This window comes from Elephantulus edwardii, unplaced genomic scaffold (assembly GCF_000299155.1).
Source record: "Elephantulus edwardii isolate Elephantulus edwardi_28Jun2011 unplaced genomic scaffold, EleEdw1.0 scaffold00093, whole genome shotgun sequence".
In the NCBI taxonomy this organism is placed as follows: domain Eukaryota; kingdom Metazoa; phylum Chordata; class Mammalia; order Macroscelidea; family Macroscelididae; genus Elephantulus; species Elephantulus edwardii.
This window is the reverse complement of record NW_006399843.1, coordinates 11900530-11916280: the sequence shown is the minus strand read 5'-3', so window position 1 is coordinate 11916280 and position 15751 is coordinate 11900530. Positions and strand designations below refer to the sequence as shown.

At 45.4% G+C, this 15751-nt stretch overlaps 1 protein-coding gene across 1 annotated transcript in view; it reads left to right on the top strand.

The window, feature by feature from the left end:
• The window catches only part of LOC102856887, a 34996-nt gene that overhangs the window by 13333 nt on the left and 5912 nt on the right, over positions 1-15751 (top strand). Inside the window, exons 6-8 of the mRNA XM_006890883.1 lie at positions 4278-4453; positions 7390-7618; positions 13256-13385. Coding sequence (XP_006890945.1) covers positions 4278-4453; positions 7390-7618; positions 13256-13385 — 535 coding nt within the window. The remainder of the gene's footprint in view (positions 1-4277; positions 4454-7389; positions 7619-13255; positions 13386-15751) is intronic.

Below are 15751 nucleotides of genomic sequence, written 5' to 3'. Positions count from 1 at the left end.
GAGATGGAATCTCAAAATTTTTGCCTCCAAGGAGCACCTCTTGGTTTTGCTATCTCCAGAATGAACCTATTTGTTCTCTTGGCAGTCCATGGTATATTCAAACTCTTTTCCAGCACTACAACTCAAAGACATCACTTCTTCTGTCATCTTGGTCATTGTCCAGCTCTCTGTTGCATAACAAATAATTACAAAGACCATGGCCTGGATCAGGCACACCTTAGTCTCTAGACTGACATCTTTGGCCTTCAGCACTCTGGAGAGGTCCCTACCAGCAGATTTCCCTAATGTAACTAATATTTTGTTTTGCTGATTGCTAGTGCCAAGTGTGTTGATTGTTGAGCCCAGCAAGCTGAAATTGTTAACAATCTCAGTCTCTTCTCCATCTATCATGATGCTGCCAGTTGGTCCAGTGGTGAGATTCTTTGTTTTTGAACTTCAATCCATATTGCAAACTACAGTCTTTGACCCTCTGCAGCAGATGCTTCCAGCTCTCCTCAGTTTCAGCAAATAAGGCTGTGTTATCTGCATAACACAGGTTGTTGATAAGTCTTCTTCCAATCCTGATGCCACATTCCTCCTCATAAAGTCCAGCTTCTCTAATGATCTATTCTGCATACAGATTGAAAAGGTATGGAGACAGGACACATACATCGCTGACACATGCAGTGTTTCCTTGCTCTGTTCTGAACCCCTCTTAATGCCCAAAATATGACAGTTTCATTGTTTTTGCTTCTAAGGGGCACCCTGGCTACTCTTTCAAGATAAATTTGTTTTTCCTAGGGGAGTTTGTGGTATATTCACTATTTTTTCCAACACTATAATTCAAAGACATACATTCTTCAGTCTTCCTTGCTCCTTGTCCAACTTTCACATGCGTATGAAGCAACTAAAAATGCCATGGCTTGGGCCAGGCATACTTGAGTCTTTAGACTAACATCCTTGCTCTTTAGCATTTTCAGTAAGTTCTTGGCAACAGTTTTTCCCATTGCAATATTTTGTTTAACTTCTTGATTGCTACATCCATGAGTGTTGACTATGGATCTATGTAAAAATGAAATCCTTGGCAACTTCAATCTTTTATCCATTTATCATGATGTTTTATTGGCTCAGATGTAAGGATTTTAATTTTATGTTAAGTGTAATCCACATGGAAGGCTTTTTAGTTTCATCAGGGGAAAATTTTTTAAAATGCAAATTCTCAGGCTATGGACTAAAAATCTCCAGAGTCAGATGCAGCCATCTCTGTTTGAACTATTTGCACTGTTCTAGAATGGTTCCTGACACATAAAAATCTAAGCCAAGCTCATTACAACTGAGTCAATCCCAACCAAATTCTAACCCTGTAGGAGAGGATAGAACTGACCCATGGGGTTTCCAAAACTGTAATGTTTACCAGAAGCAGACTGTTAGATCTTTCTCCCATGCAGGAGCTGGTGGTGGGCTTGAACCGCCAGCCCTTAGGTTATCAGCTGATTTGCTTAGTCACTGTGCCAGCAGGGCTCCTTCCTAGGTGTTCCATGTCTATTTTAAAAAGCATTACTCAGAGGCACCAGCATTTCTAACAGCATCATTATCGTCTCCCTGTGGACAAACAAGAGGAAACTTGTTTATGGTGTAGCTTGTGGGAATTAAGTTAAACAAAAGAGGCCCTTACAGAGAATGAGGGTGGAAAAAGTGAAGAAGGTTGGTGTGACAACCTTTAAAAAAAATGACCCTGTCAGTCTTGGAAATATGAACAGTGCTGGGAATTGACTGCAGGGCTATGTGTGAGCCGTAGTGGGCTGGGCCAGCATCTCAGCCAGCCCCGCCACTGCACTCAGAGTCACCTTTCACCGTGTGCCTCAGTTGTCCTGTGTGTAAAATGAGGCAGTGGAGTTTTAATTAGTTTCTTAGCTCTGACACTGTTGGGGTTTATATGGCCAGAGGTCTATGGAGTTGACAGGAGCTACAATCTGGATAGAGACAGAGGCTAGGCAAAGCCTGGGGTAGAAGTTAATGCAGTCAGACTGCTACTCGCTGTTATTTGTTGGCCTTGAATTTAAACACTATCTGAGATTTCCGAGACCTCTTCTAGAATCAGTGTGACTATGGGCACATCGTTTTGCTTTTCTCAGCCTCACTTTTCCAACCTTTAAAATGTGAGTAATGACCAGAACCCGAGTGACGCCTTCTGTATTGAGCTGCTCGCAGAAAAGCAGGCTCGCTGGTGTTGCTCTGCGGACCAAAAGGCCCGAGCAGTTTGAGTCCACCAGCCCCTCTGAGGGGGACAGAGGGGCAGTCTCCTTGGTTTACAGCCTTAGAAACTGCTGGAGGCTCACACCCCTAGGAGTTGAACAGATTGGATGGTAATGAGTGAGTGATGGGGGGTGTGTGTGTATGAATGTGTGGTGGGGTTGTGTGTGGAGATGCGGAGGTATATGGTGGGAATGTATGAGGTGGGGATATATGTGTATGTGTGGGGTAGGGGGTAAGTGGTTAGGTGTGAGGGTTGTGTGTATGGTTGGGGGTATGTGGTGGTTATGTGTGTATTGTGTGGCGAGGGGCGGTGTGTGTGTGTAGATGGGGATATGTGTGTGTGTGGGGGTGGAGGAGTGTGTGGGATGAGGGGTGGGGGAATAGGATGATTGGGGTTCAATCCACTAGAGCACAGAGTGAGAAAGATGAAACCAGAAAGCGGTTTGCCAGATGTGGTGCAGTGAGTGAAGCACTGGGCTTCTAACCTAAAGGTCAGCAGTCCTAACTCAGAGGCTGAGAAGATGAAGCAGTGTGCTGCCGGCAAAATGAATAGCCTGGGGACCTTGAGAGCTGCTCTCTGTCCTGTGTCATCGCTATTTCAATGCTTGTTTAGCCCAGGAAAGTGTCTTCAGTATCCAGGTCACTGTAGACCCACCTCTGATCCCTCACGAGGTGACCCTCTCCTTTCATTAAGCGCAGGAGGGGTATACATTTGGTTTCTCCTGCAATGACCTTGAAGTGGAGTGGGGTTTCCTTGGAATCTGCAGGCAGGAAGGAGGCGCCTGGAGGCGTCCTTGGAAGACGCTGGCAGTGTGGGGTGCAAAACCATGGAAAGGAGCCATGGGGAGCTCTGGGCAGATGCTCTGGGGGGACGCTATGGGGTGGTGCTTGTGGGGATGTTCTGCGGGGGTGTTCTGGGGTGATGTTATGGGGAATTCTTGGAGGTGCTTGTGGGGGTGTTCTGCGGGGGTGTTCTGGGGGATACTCTGGGGGTGCTCTGAAGAATGCTCTTGGGGGGATGCTCTGGGAGGTGCTGGGGGTGGATATAGTCAGGAAGAAGATACTTTGGTGAAGTGTCCTGGGGGAATACTCTGGGGAAATGGTCAGGGGGATGCTCTGGGGGGTGCTCTCTGGAATGCTCGGAAGTGCTCACGGATATGTTTTGCGGGAGTGCTCTGAGGTGATGAAGGGGTGCTCTGGGGTGATGCTCAGGTGCTTGTGGGTGGGTTCTGCGGGGATGCTCTGGGAATACTGGAGGGGTGCTCTGAGGGGGTTACCTGGGGACGTTTCAGGGAAATGTGGGGAAGTGAAAGGAGACAGGGGCGGAAGATGTGCTTGGGGTCAGGAGGGTACAGCGGGTCCAGTGTCCCCCACCACCACTACTGAGCGCGTTCATTTAGGTTAGTCTAGAGTCTGTTTGCCTCAGTGGGTTTTCTCCCCTCAGACTTTGTCTCCCAGGGTTGCTCACGCCCTCTGCCTTGCTGTTGGATTCCAGGGCTTGCCCATGCTCCTCCCCGCCCCCCCCTCATTATCTCATCCCAATGGTCACCCTGCCTCCCTGGCCCTCCGGACAGAGCCCTGTGGTGAGAGATCACTGGGAAAAGCCGCTGCCGCTTTTCTCTCTCATCTCAGGACTACCCCTCCTTTGTCGTCCCCAACCTTCAGATAGAAGGGGAAAAGGGAGAAAATAAACCTTGTGGTGAAGATCCTGTACGTTGCTCTAAGAGGACTCCCAATAAAAGGTCTCCTTTCTGCACTCTTTGAGTGAGAGCAAGCCCAGTGTCTTGGGGTTCCGGGAGTAGGCGGGTTTCAGAGCAAGCCTGCAAAGACCTTGTCTTCTTGGGTTGGGGTGACCCCTGGTGGTCATTTAGAATTCAAACGCCCCTTCCTTTGGAGAAATGGAGAACTCGCCAGTGGTCCAGGCCCTATCAATTTTGGATAGCCTAGAGGCTGACACACCAAGCATCACCCTTTGCCCCCTCACAGAGCTCCAATCTGGAGTTTCTGGAGAAGTTTTGTTAAGGATAGGTTCCCATGTACAGGTCTCTTCCTGCTGCTCCCTGTGGCCCTGTCGTTGGAGGTGTCTGTGGGAAAGGCTGCCACCATCTACGCTGTCAATGGCACCAGCATCCTGCTTCCCTGCACTTTTTCCAGCTGCTTTGGCTTCGAGAACCTTCGCTTTTGGTGGTCCTACAACAGCAGCGATACATTCAAGATTGTAAGTATGGGGCATGGGACAGGGTAGCTTAGTTCTTCCTTTCTTCTTATTGGGTCTCTTCTGAACTGAGTCCTACTGTGATAGCCCCTGGAATATCATTTTTGTCACCTCTTCCCCCTCATGTTCTTTGCAGGGCCTGCCTGAGAGAATCTACCTGACAGGGACGTCACGTGACCCTTCTCCAAGATGTTAGAATTTGTGGTCTGTTGGCTGGAATTCTTGGCTAAAGTCTTCTGTCTGGTTTTGAGAAATATGTGGAACTTGAATTACCTATGTAGAAATTAGTATGACTGTATAAAATTCAGTGTCCACTGATGAAACACAGTGTATGTGAATGATTTAAAACTTTTTTTTAAAAAAAAACAAACAAAACCCCACACTTCAAATAATAAGATGGGAAGAGAGAGAGGTAGAGCCCCTCTCTGGATCCTTGGAGAGATGGAATTAGAAGAGTCCAAATGAGGGAAGGGCCAGGGAATCAGATTTGGAAAGAAAGCTGGAAGTTAGAGAAGCATAAGAGATATGCAGAACCATTGTTGTACAGGGTTGTGTGGCAGGGGTGGGGAATGAACCAATCAACAGTGTTATTGCATGCTACAGTCTAGTAGGGGACCCAGGCTAGGACAGGGAAGCTACAAAAGACTGACTCTGGATATAATGAAATGCTGCACTTGGAGGGTGCTGGTGGACAAAGCTTTTGAATTGATCTAGGTCTCTTCATGAAGGACCAGCATTGAGATAGACAGGTGGCATAATGCCAGGAAAGGTAGAACAGCAAGTGACAGAAATAAGTGATGCATTTAAAGGACCATTACATAAAAGACTTTTTTTTTTTTTACATAAAAGACTTTTATGAAGAAAGCAGTAAGAACTGTGTGAGACATTTTGTGGAGACCTTAATAAAAGGAAACATGTTTACGTAAAAATGCAATCCCGAATCCCCAAGCAGCCCCAGTCATGGAGATCCTTGTGCCTAGGACCGAAGACACCACAGCTATGCATTCCAGCCTCCCAGGGCACCTCAATCCCTATTCATAGGCTCCAGGAGACCCTGAATGGAATTTCCATTCCTGGAAACAAGGATTCCTATGTGGATTCCAAGGATCTCAGTACATTTGCACTCCAAGAGCCCTAATCCTAATGAACCCCAAATTCTAAAGCTTCCTTCTCCAATACACAAATGGCCCCACAGCACTGAGAGGATACCCAGTTCTGGAGCTCCTGTTTGAATCTACCTTCTGGTCATAGGTCAAAAACATCGAATCTGAGTCCCCTAAGGACCTCACAGCACCTGGGCCAGATCAACAGAATGAGGGAGAATTTGAAGGTCCAGGGAGTCCTGGGTGGACCTGGGGCCCTGACCACTGAGGACAGCTCACAACTGCCCCTTTACTGCATGCCCCTAGACTCAGCATGATCCTACCCTCCTCAATAAAGATGTTTCTATGCCCCCCTAAAATAAATAGAAGGAAACATTTAAAATATGAACCCAAATGACTTGAAAACAAGGACTGTAAAGAGAGAATTGGACACCAGTGTTTACGGCAGCCTTGTCACAGTAGCCCAAAAGTGAAAATAACCCGTGCCCACTGACAGATGAAAAAAATAAACAAGATGTGTGCTATGTGAATACAATGGAATCTTACTCAGCTGAAAGGAGGAATGAGATCCTGATACATGCCACAACATGCACTGACCATGAAAATGGAGTGATATAAACCAGACACAGAAGACAAGTATTGTAGGACTCTACTAATATGAAATACAAAGGGAGTTCTGGTCGCTTAGCATTAAGGAATTGCACTGCCAACCCAAAGGCATGTGGTTTGAATCTACTGGCTCCTTTGAGGGAGAAGGATGGGCAATCTCCTCTCAAGTGATTGTAGACTCTAAAACCCACCAGAGCATCAGCTATGAGTTGGTTCTGACTGGATGGTACATAAATAACAAAAAAACTTCTCTTTACTTTTGAGTCAGAATTGATTCATAGCTGATGATCCAGTGGGGGTTTTCTAGGCTACAACCAATGGCAGTAGATTACCCATCTTTTTCCTTATGGAGCTGCCAGAGAGGTGCCACTTTTGGGTTACCAACAATCTCTCTACTGACTAGACCACCAGAGTTCTCTTATGAGATAAATGGAGTAGGCAAGTATATACAGATACAAAGTGGTGATTACCAGGGGCTAGAAGGAGGCAAAATGAGAGAGTATTGCTTAATGGGCACAGTGTTCTATTGGGGGTGATGGAAAAGTTTTGGAAAGAATAGTAGTTTTACAACATTATGAATGTAACTGTTGTTATGTGCCGTCGAGTCGCTTGCGACTCATAACGACCCTATGTAAAACAGCCCTAAACTCCGCTCTGTCCTGTGTCAATCTCATTGTCTCCGACACACTCACCCTGATTGTCCCAGTCACTGAATCAATCCACCTCCCAGAGGGCCTTCCCCTCCTGCGCCTTCCCTTCACCCTCCCAAGCATGATGTCCCTCTCCAAGGACTGGTCCCTCCTTACAACATGACCAAAGTATGTCAGACGAAGCCTCAGAATCCTTGCCTCCAAGGAGCAGCCTGGTTTAACCCTCTCTAGGATGAATCTGTTTGTTTTCTTAGCAGTCCATGGTACCCTCAATACTCTTCTTCAAAACCAAAGCTCAATAGTGTTTCTGAATTGTATACTTGAAATGATTAAGGAACATTTTTTGTTATGTACATTTCCACACAATGAAAAAAAAAGAAAGAAGTTTAGCCTTCAGCAGTAGGAATTAAGTTAGAGAAGTGGAGCCACTGATGCTGGAAAGGGAAATTCAGGAGGTGGAAACCCCTCAGACTGCAGGCTCCTCCTGAGACTGGACAAGCAGATACGCAAAGACTGGCCTCGAGACTCTTGAGGACCTTGATTCCCTCTTGATCACCTTCCTTTTTTATCTTTCCAGCTTATAGATGGGACTGTGAAGAATGAAAAGTCTGATCCCAAGGTGAAGTTGAAAGACAATGATCGAATCACTCTGGAGGGCTCCACCAAGGAGAAGGTGAACAACATTTCCATTCTGCTGGACAGCCTGGAATTCAGCGACACTGGCAAATATACCTGTCATGTGCGGAACCCCAAGGAACAAAATCTAGAGCACCAGGCCACCATCTTCCTCCAAGTCGTTGACAAATGTATGTAGTAGGGGCAAAGAGAAGGACAGTGAAGCGGGAAGGGCTTGGGGGCGGGTGCCAATCCGTTGCCATGCTAACAACTGAAACATTGGTGCTTTCCTTCCTCTTACACTTTGAAGGGTTATAGCAATTAGGTTTAGATGCTAGAGAGATTCAACTTGATTTCTTATTCTGTTGTTCGATAGCTTATGATTTTACTTAGCCTCTCTAAACCTCATTTTCCTCATCTGTGAAATGGGAAGATGTGAGGATTAGAGAAGTTTTTGTGGTTATGAAAGCAATCTTTATGTTGATTATGACTGTTATGCATTCCATTAGCAAAAGTTGATTGAATGTCTAGTTACTGTACTAGAAAGTCCTATGAGTGAAACATAATGTTTTTCATTGAGGAGCTTGCTATTGTTGTTGTTATGTGCCATTGAGTCATTTGCGACTCATAGCGACCCTATGTACAACACCCCTAAACCGTGCTCTGTCCCATGCCAATCTCATTGCCTCTGACACACCCATCCCGATTACCCCAGTCACTGAATCAATCCACCTCATAGAGGGTCTTCCCCTCCTGCGCCGTCCCTCCACTCTACCGAGCATGATGTCCCTCTCTAAAGACCTGTCTCTCCTTACAACATGTCCAAAGTATGTCAGGCAAAGCCCCAGAATCCTTGCCTCCAAGGAGCAGCCTGGTTTAACCCTCTCCAAGATGAATCTGTTTGTTTTCCTGGCAGTCCATGGTACATTCAATACTCTTCTCCAGCACCACAGCTCAAAGGGGTCAATTCTCCTTCTATCCTCCCTAGTCATTGTCCAACTCTCTGATGCATTAACAAGTGATTGCAAAAACCATGGCCTGTATCAGGTGCACCTTAGTCTCCAGAGAGACACCGTTGCTCTTGAGTACTTTAGAGAGGTCCCTAACTGCAGACTTTCCCCGTTGCAATACGTTTTTGGATTTCCTGGCTACTGGTGCCAAGAGTGTTGACCGTGGAGCCAAGCAAACTGAAGCTGTGAACACTCTCGATCTCTTCACTATCCATCCTGATGCTACCGATTGGTCCGGTGGTGAGAATTTTTGTCTTCTTGACATTGAGCCTCAGTCCATACTGAGGAGCTTAGGTTAGGAAAAGATGAAAGGCAATTATTTGCCTTTACACATATAACTGAAACAGAAGGAAGAATTTGATACACACACCAGGAAAGGCATAGACAACTAGTAATTGAATATGCATGTCCTCTCCCCCCTCAGGGTTTATATTCTAGTTGGGAAATTCCAGTGTGAAGCAGGTAGAACAAGGAGATAACAAGAGTGGAAAGGATAAGGAGCCAGGTAGGTCCCAGCTACTGAAGGTATTTACAGAATGGGCACTGCCGTAAGGGAAGGAGAATCAGACTGGGCTTCATGGAAAGGAAGATCCTGGAAGGGTCCAGAAGCAGAGAGGAAGCAGGAAGGAACCTGCTCAAGGACCCTGATTCTGCTGCATGTTGTGTATATTGGGGATTCCCACTCTTGTGGATGACAGAATGCTTGGGAGTGACATGCAACGGGCTTGATTGTGATCATCCATTGGGCAGCTTTCTTTGATCTTAGAGTGGTCTGAGTCAAGTCCACCTATGGTGACACTTCTTAGCTCTGTCTGGGCTCCTGCAGCCCCGCTTGGTACTCCGTCATCATGAGTAAAAGAGAAAGGAAGCAATATTTATTGAGTGTTTCTGGGTGCCAAGCTCTGGATTAAGCACTCTCATTCACCCTAGCTACTTGAACCCATAAAATCCTTTGGGATGAGTCTTGACTCTGCTTTTCCTAGTGCATCCAGCCATCTACTTACATATTTACTGAGCATCTATTGGCCGAGTGAGAAGAAATTGTGCTGCAGCTTGACAGGCGTGTGATTCAGATCCACACCAGCTGCTGAGTGGAAGAAAAACACACGGTCTCCTCCCAGGTGATTTACTGCCTCTAAAAACCTGCTGGAGGGTCAGCTATGAGTCAGTTCCGACTTGATGCCAAACGACAACAATGACAACAACAACATTAAGTAGCAGACCCTGTTATAGGTACTGAGAATACAGAATGAACAAGACAGAGACATTTCTGCCTCATGGAAATGATCTTCCAGTTGGTTGGGAATAAGGATAGAATATATGTGATAAGCAAAGAAACAGATAAAATAAGGAAACAAATTACATTATATAATAGTGTGGATCACAAAAAATTGTGGCTAACCTTGAGGAAAATGGCTATCCCAGACCACTTGATGGTGCTTATGCAAAACCTATATAACTTGGACCAAGAAGCAGTCCTCAGAACAGAGCAAGGAAGCACTGCGTGGCTCATAATCAGGAGAGGAGTGTATCAGGGATGCATCCTATTTCCATACCTTTTATCTATATGCAGAATAGATCTTTTGGGAAGCAGGACTTTATGAAGAAGAATGTGGCATCAGGATTGGAGGAAGACTCATCAACAACCGACATTATGCAGATGACACACACAGTCTTTGCTGAAACTGGAGAAGACTTGAGGCGTTTGCTGCAGAAGGTCAAGGATTGTAGTCTTCAATGTGGATTGAAGCTTAACATCAAGAAGGCAAAGATTCTCACCACTGGGCCAATTGACAGCTCTCTATGATAGATGGAGAAGAAATTGAGGTTGTTAGCAATTACAACTTGCTCGGCTCCACAATCAACACTCAACATCAGCAGTCAGGAAATCAGAAGATGAATTGCATTGGGAAAATCTTCTGTCAGGGATCTCTCCAGAGTACCAATAAGCAATAATGTCAGTCTAGAGACTAAGGTATGCCTAATCCAGGCCATGGGCTTCACAATTGCTTGCTATGTGTCAGAGAGCTGGACAATGACTAAGGGTGATGGAACAAGATGGCTTTGAATTGTAGTGCTTGAATAAATCATGGACTGCCAAGAAAATAAATAGGTCTGTCTTGGAGAGGGTGAAAACAAGTTTCTCCTTGGAGGTTAGAATTTTGAAGCTCTATTTCACGTACTTTGGACATGTGGCCAGGAGAGACAGGTCCTTGGAGAAGGACGTCATGCTTGGAAAGGTGGAGGGACAGCACAGGAGAGGAAAACCCCGGATGAGAAGGATTGATGCAGTAACTGAGACAATGGGAATTGGTGTGTTGGAATTAGTGAGACTGGCTCAGGACAGGGCAGACCTGAGAACTGCTGTATGTAGGGTCCGTTGGTGGCCAACAACAACAAAACAAGTGCTGGAGGAGAAAAAATTAAGTCCTTGGGTGATGCAAATGGTGAATGCGGAACTTGACAAAAAAGTTGGCAGTTTGACTCTAGTGGCCTAGTGGTAAGAAGCTGTGGTGCAATCTTAAAGGTGGTGGTGTTGTTGTTATGTGCCGTCGAGTTGCTTGCGACTCATAGCGACCCTATGTACAACAGCCCTAAACTCCGCTCTGTCGTGTGCCAATCGCACTGTCTCTGACACTCCCATCCCGATTATCCCAGTTGCTGAATCAACCCACCTCATAGAGGACCTTCCCCTCCTGCACTGTTCCTCCACCCTCCCAAGCATGATGTCCTTCTCCAAGGACCAGTCTCTCCTCACAACATGTCCAAAGTATGTCATATGGAGCCTCAGAATCCTTGCCTCCAAGGATCCACGCTCCTTGTTTGTTTTCCTAGCAGCCCATGGTACTCTCAATACTCTTCTCCAGCACCACAGCTCAAAGGCATCCATTCTTCTTCTATCCTCTTTGGTCATTGTCCAACTCTCTGATGCATAACAAGTGATTGTGAAGCCCATGGCCTGTATCAGACGCACCTTAGTCTCCAGAGAGACACCATTGCTCTTAAGTACTTTGGAGAGGTCCCTAACAGCAGACTTTCCCATGGCAATATGCCTTTTAATTTCCTGGCTGTTGGTGCCAAGACTGTTGACTGTGGAGCCAAGCAAACTAAAGCTGTGTACAATCTCAATCTCTTCACCATCCATCCTGATGCTGCCAATTGGTCCAGTGGTGAGAATCTTTGTCTTCTTGGCATTGAGCCTCAATTCATATTGGAGGCTGCAGTCCTTGACCCTCTGCAGCAGGTGCTTCAGGTCCTCCTCAGTTTCAGCAAAGGTACGTGGTTCAAATCCACTAGCTGCTTTGTGGAAGAAGGATGGGCAGTCTCTTCTTGTATGGTTTACTGCCTCTAAAAATCCACTGGAGGGTCAACTGTGGGTTGTTTTTGACTTAACAGCATGCAACAACAACAAAGGTGCCTAGGAAGACAACTGTGGTGATATACTTCTGAAAAATCAGCTCTTAAAGCCCATTCTTATCTGACACGGCTGTGATCTCAATGAGGCAGAATCAACCTGGCAGCAACTAGTTTGCTTTTGGAAGGAGAAGTGAGTTTCTAGCTGTGTGGGTGTGGGAAGTCTCACTAGAAAAAGTGGCACCGAGTGAGGGCACTTTAAGGAGATGAGAGAGGAAGAGTGAGGATGTCTTTGGAAAGATGTTCCAGGTTGAGGGAAAGGCAAGTACAAAGGCCCTGAGGTAGATGTTTGGCATACAACAAGGAGGCTAGTGTGTCTGGAAAAGGGTGTGTATAAGAGATGAGTCAGACTGACCCAGGTTGTATGAGGCTTGTGGATGTAAGTGAAATGAGAGCCACTGGAGGGTTCTGAGCAGGGGTGTTAGTGATATAACAGGCTCACTCTGGCTTCTGTGCCAAGGATGGAGACAATCATTCATGGGGGAATATCAGTTCAGAAGTGACCACAACATTCCAGTGATGGCTTAGGTGAGGTAGTAAGTGGTCAGATTTCAGGTTTTTCTGAAAAAGAGAAGGCAAGTTTCTCAGGTGGGTTAATTTGGTATTTTAGAAAAAGGAAGGAGTCAAGGATGATCCCTCTTCTTTTTTTTTTTTCTTCAGAGCACCTTAGAGGATGGTGTTCTCATGATGAGAGGGAAGACTGCATGGGGCAGGTTTGGGAAGAAGTTACGAGTTTGCTGTTTAGATGAGGAGATGGGAGCTAGGGGAGAGAAGTGACTTGCCTGAGAATAGCAGCCAGTGACAATCCTATCGTTAAAATCCAGATCTGTCTGATGTCAGAGTCTTCCTACTATGTAAAAAAATCTTATTTTTTCCTCTTTTTAATTTTAATTTTTCATTTTGTGTGGGTGTACCGTCAAATCAGATGTGACTGGTACAGGAGGAGATTGTCCCTCCTTCTCAAGCAGAGCATCTGGTGGATTTGAACAGCACACCTCTGGGATTGCAGCAGAAATATCTTAGAGAGAGCATTAGTTCCTCCCTCCCCCACATTGGCAAAGGAGACCTGGAAGAATGCAAGGAAATTCTCACATGGCAGTTTGGGGGCCGAGTCGTGACTCAGACCTTTGTGCTGTGAGCCCCGAGTCTGAATTATTTCAGAAATGTGTGTAAGTCTGTGGGAGGGTATTTGTGGAGAGGTGATGGGATGTGCCTTAGCCTGATGGGCTCCTTGGTTCAGCTTGTCTTGCTGTAAGGCCTGGGAGGGCTGGAGGCTGAGGTGGGAGTGCCCAGGAGGGCACGGAGTGGGGCAGAGGCTGCACGGCCCTTGGCTGGACCTGATGCTGAGCTCTGGGTGACTCTCTCTCTCTCCTCCACCCTTCCTTCCCTTCTCTGACCCTGCAGTGGAGGAAGTGGACAACACGGTGACACTCATCATCCTGGCAGTCGTAGGCGGGGTCATTGGGCTCCTGGTCTTTGTCCTGCTGCTCAAGAAGTTCATCACCTTCATCCTCAAGAAGACTCGGGAGAAGAAGTGAGTTGGCACCACAGCAGGCTTCTGTCCTGCCTCCAGCACACCAGTCACTCCCATCTCATGGATGTTCCCAACCTTGTTCTTCCTTCACCGACTCCCCCATCATCCTCCCATCATCTTTAATCCTTCCCTCCATCTCTCATTCATCCCCTTTCTTAATCCTACTAGTCTCTTTCCTATTCCATCAACCCTCTTCCCATCTACCAGCTCCTCTCCTGAGTTAACCTTCTCTCCCTCATCCTCTTAATATTTATTTATTGAAAGAATGGTTCATGAATCCCACTACCCACTTTTTCTTCCTCATCCTACTCTCTTCCTTCCCATCTCACCAGCCTTTCCCCCATTTCTTCAACACAATTTGCTGTTGTTTTTTTTTGTATCATAGAGACAGAACTGACTCATAGCTGACCCACCAGCTGTTTATAAGAGGCTGTAAATCACATAGGAAGAAGTTGCCCATCTTTCTCCCACAGAGCAGCTTGTAGATTTGAACTGTATGCCTTTGGGTAGGCCCCACAATTCCTTAACTACCAAGCCACCAGAACTCCCTCCAACACAAAGTCTTTCAAAGGATTTAGGAAGGATTATTTTTTAATCAGAAAAAAAATATAGAGTTCTATATATAAAAACTCCAAAAAGGAAGACCTTGCTGAGGATTTAGGGGTCTCTTATTGTAAAATTCTGAAAATTCAAACGGAGTAGATAGCAATTCTAAAAAGGCTAAGGTAGCTTCTCAGGAAATTCCAGGTTAAGTCCAGGTATAAAAATAGACATCTATAAGAGAAGAAAGAAGAAGAGGGGGTGGAAGCTCCAGAAGGCATAACCTGCTCCCTGAATTGCCAGAGCAGTGTCAGGCAGTCTTCAAAGAGGAGCAGGGGACAGGTACTTGGAGTTGTGTTCTGAGTGAAAGAGATGAGATGAGATGAGACAGATCTGTCATTGGAACAGGGAGCATAGTGGTTGCAGGAGGAAAGGGAGAACAGCTCTGTGTCTGTGGCTTTATTCTGCTTTGCCAAGAAGAGGGAATTAAGCTAGAGAGAGAAGACATTATATCAGAAAGAGGGAAAGGAGGCTGAATGCCAGTAAGGAAATAGTAAAGGGACAGCATCTCAGATACTGACTGAGAAAAAGAACTCCTCGGTTATTTCAGTACCCTGTGACTGGAGGCTGGGGGTTTCTGGAAATCTTGAGAGAGACCTGATACATTGAGCTGAATAAAATTCTGTCTTTCTTAACCAGTTGATAGCAAGCAAACTTGGAGAATAAATTGTTGACCACATGACTTAGAAACACTTAGAAAGGAGTGATCTTTGGAAGACACCCTAGGTTCATCAAGAATAAGGCATACTACACATTTTCTTGATAAGGCATTGGTAGATCAGGAGATTGCTACAGAGGTAGAACACCATCTTTCATTAATTAGATACCTGGAGTGTAAAATACTACAGTAGACATTTAAAACAATATTAATAAGTTTTACATATTGCATTGGGCATATTTATTGTCAAGGGTTCAGTTTAAATAACAAGGAGTACTTGATCCAAGTTGTGACATTTTTAGTTGCTTCATGTTCATGTGAAAATTGAACAATAAATAAAGAAGACCAAATAATTGATGCCTTTGAATTATGGTGTTGGCAAAGAGTATTGAAAGTGAACAAATAAGTCTCTTAGAAGAAGCAGTCAGATTGCTTCTTTGTTGTTGTTGTTATTAACTGATGAGTTGAGTATGACAAAAGATCTGAACCCTGTCCTGTAACTATTGTAATTTCTCTAGTGTTCATAGGGTTCCCAAAGCCCTGTTATTTAAGAAGTGGATGCCAATCCTGCTTCCAAGTTTGTCAGTCTGGGAGCTCTGCCAAACCCTGTCTACCATAGGTAACCATTATGGCATTAGACACACCAGTGACACAGAATTCAGTATTACAGCAACCCCAAGTTATGTTGGTACAGCAAACTGACAGACAAGTGCTGTACCACTTAGTGTTCTCCCCAAACAAAATTAATACCAGGCCCGAGGGCCACAGGCCCTCCAGCCCAACTGACTTTTAAATACAAAGGCCTGCCCACCAGGCCCTGATTGACCTAAACAAGAGACTTCCTGCCCACACCTGATTGATAACTAAATCCAAGTGACCAATTAGCTTACACTCAACTATTGACAAAATAAAAAATGACCAAATAGTTTATACATGATTTTCAACTAAATCATGAGAACCTACCTTCCAGAATCCAATTGCTTTGTACATTGTGAGACTTGGTATCTCATACTTTGGACATACTGTCAGGAGGGACCAAGATAGAAAATTACAGACAAATATCTCTCATGAATACAAATGCAAAATTGTTGTTGTTGTTCTTATGTGC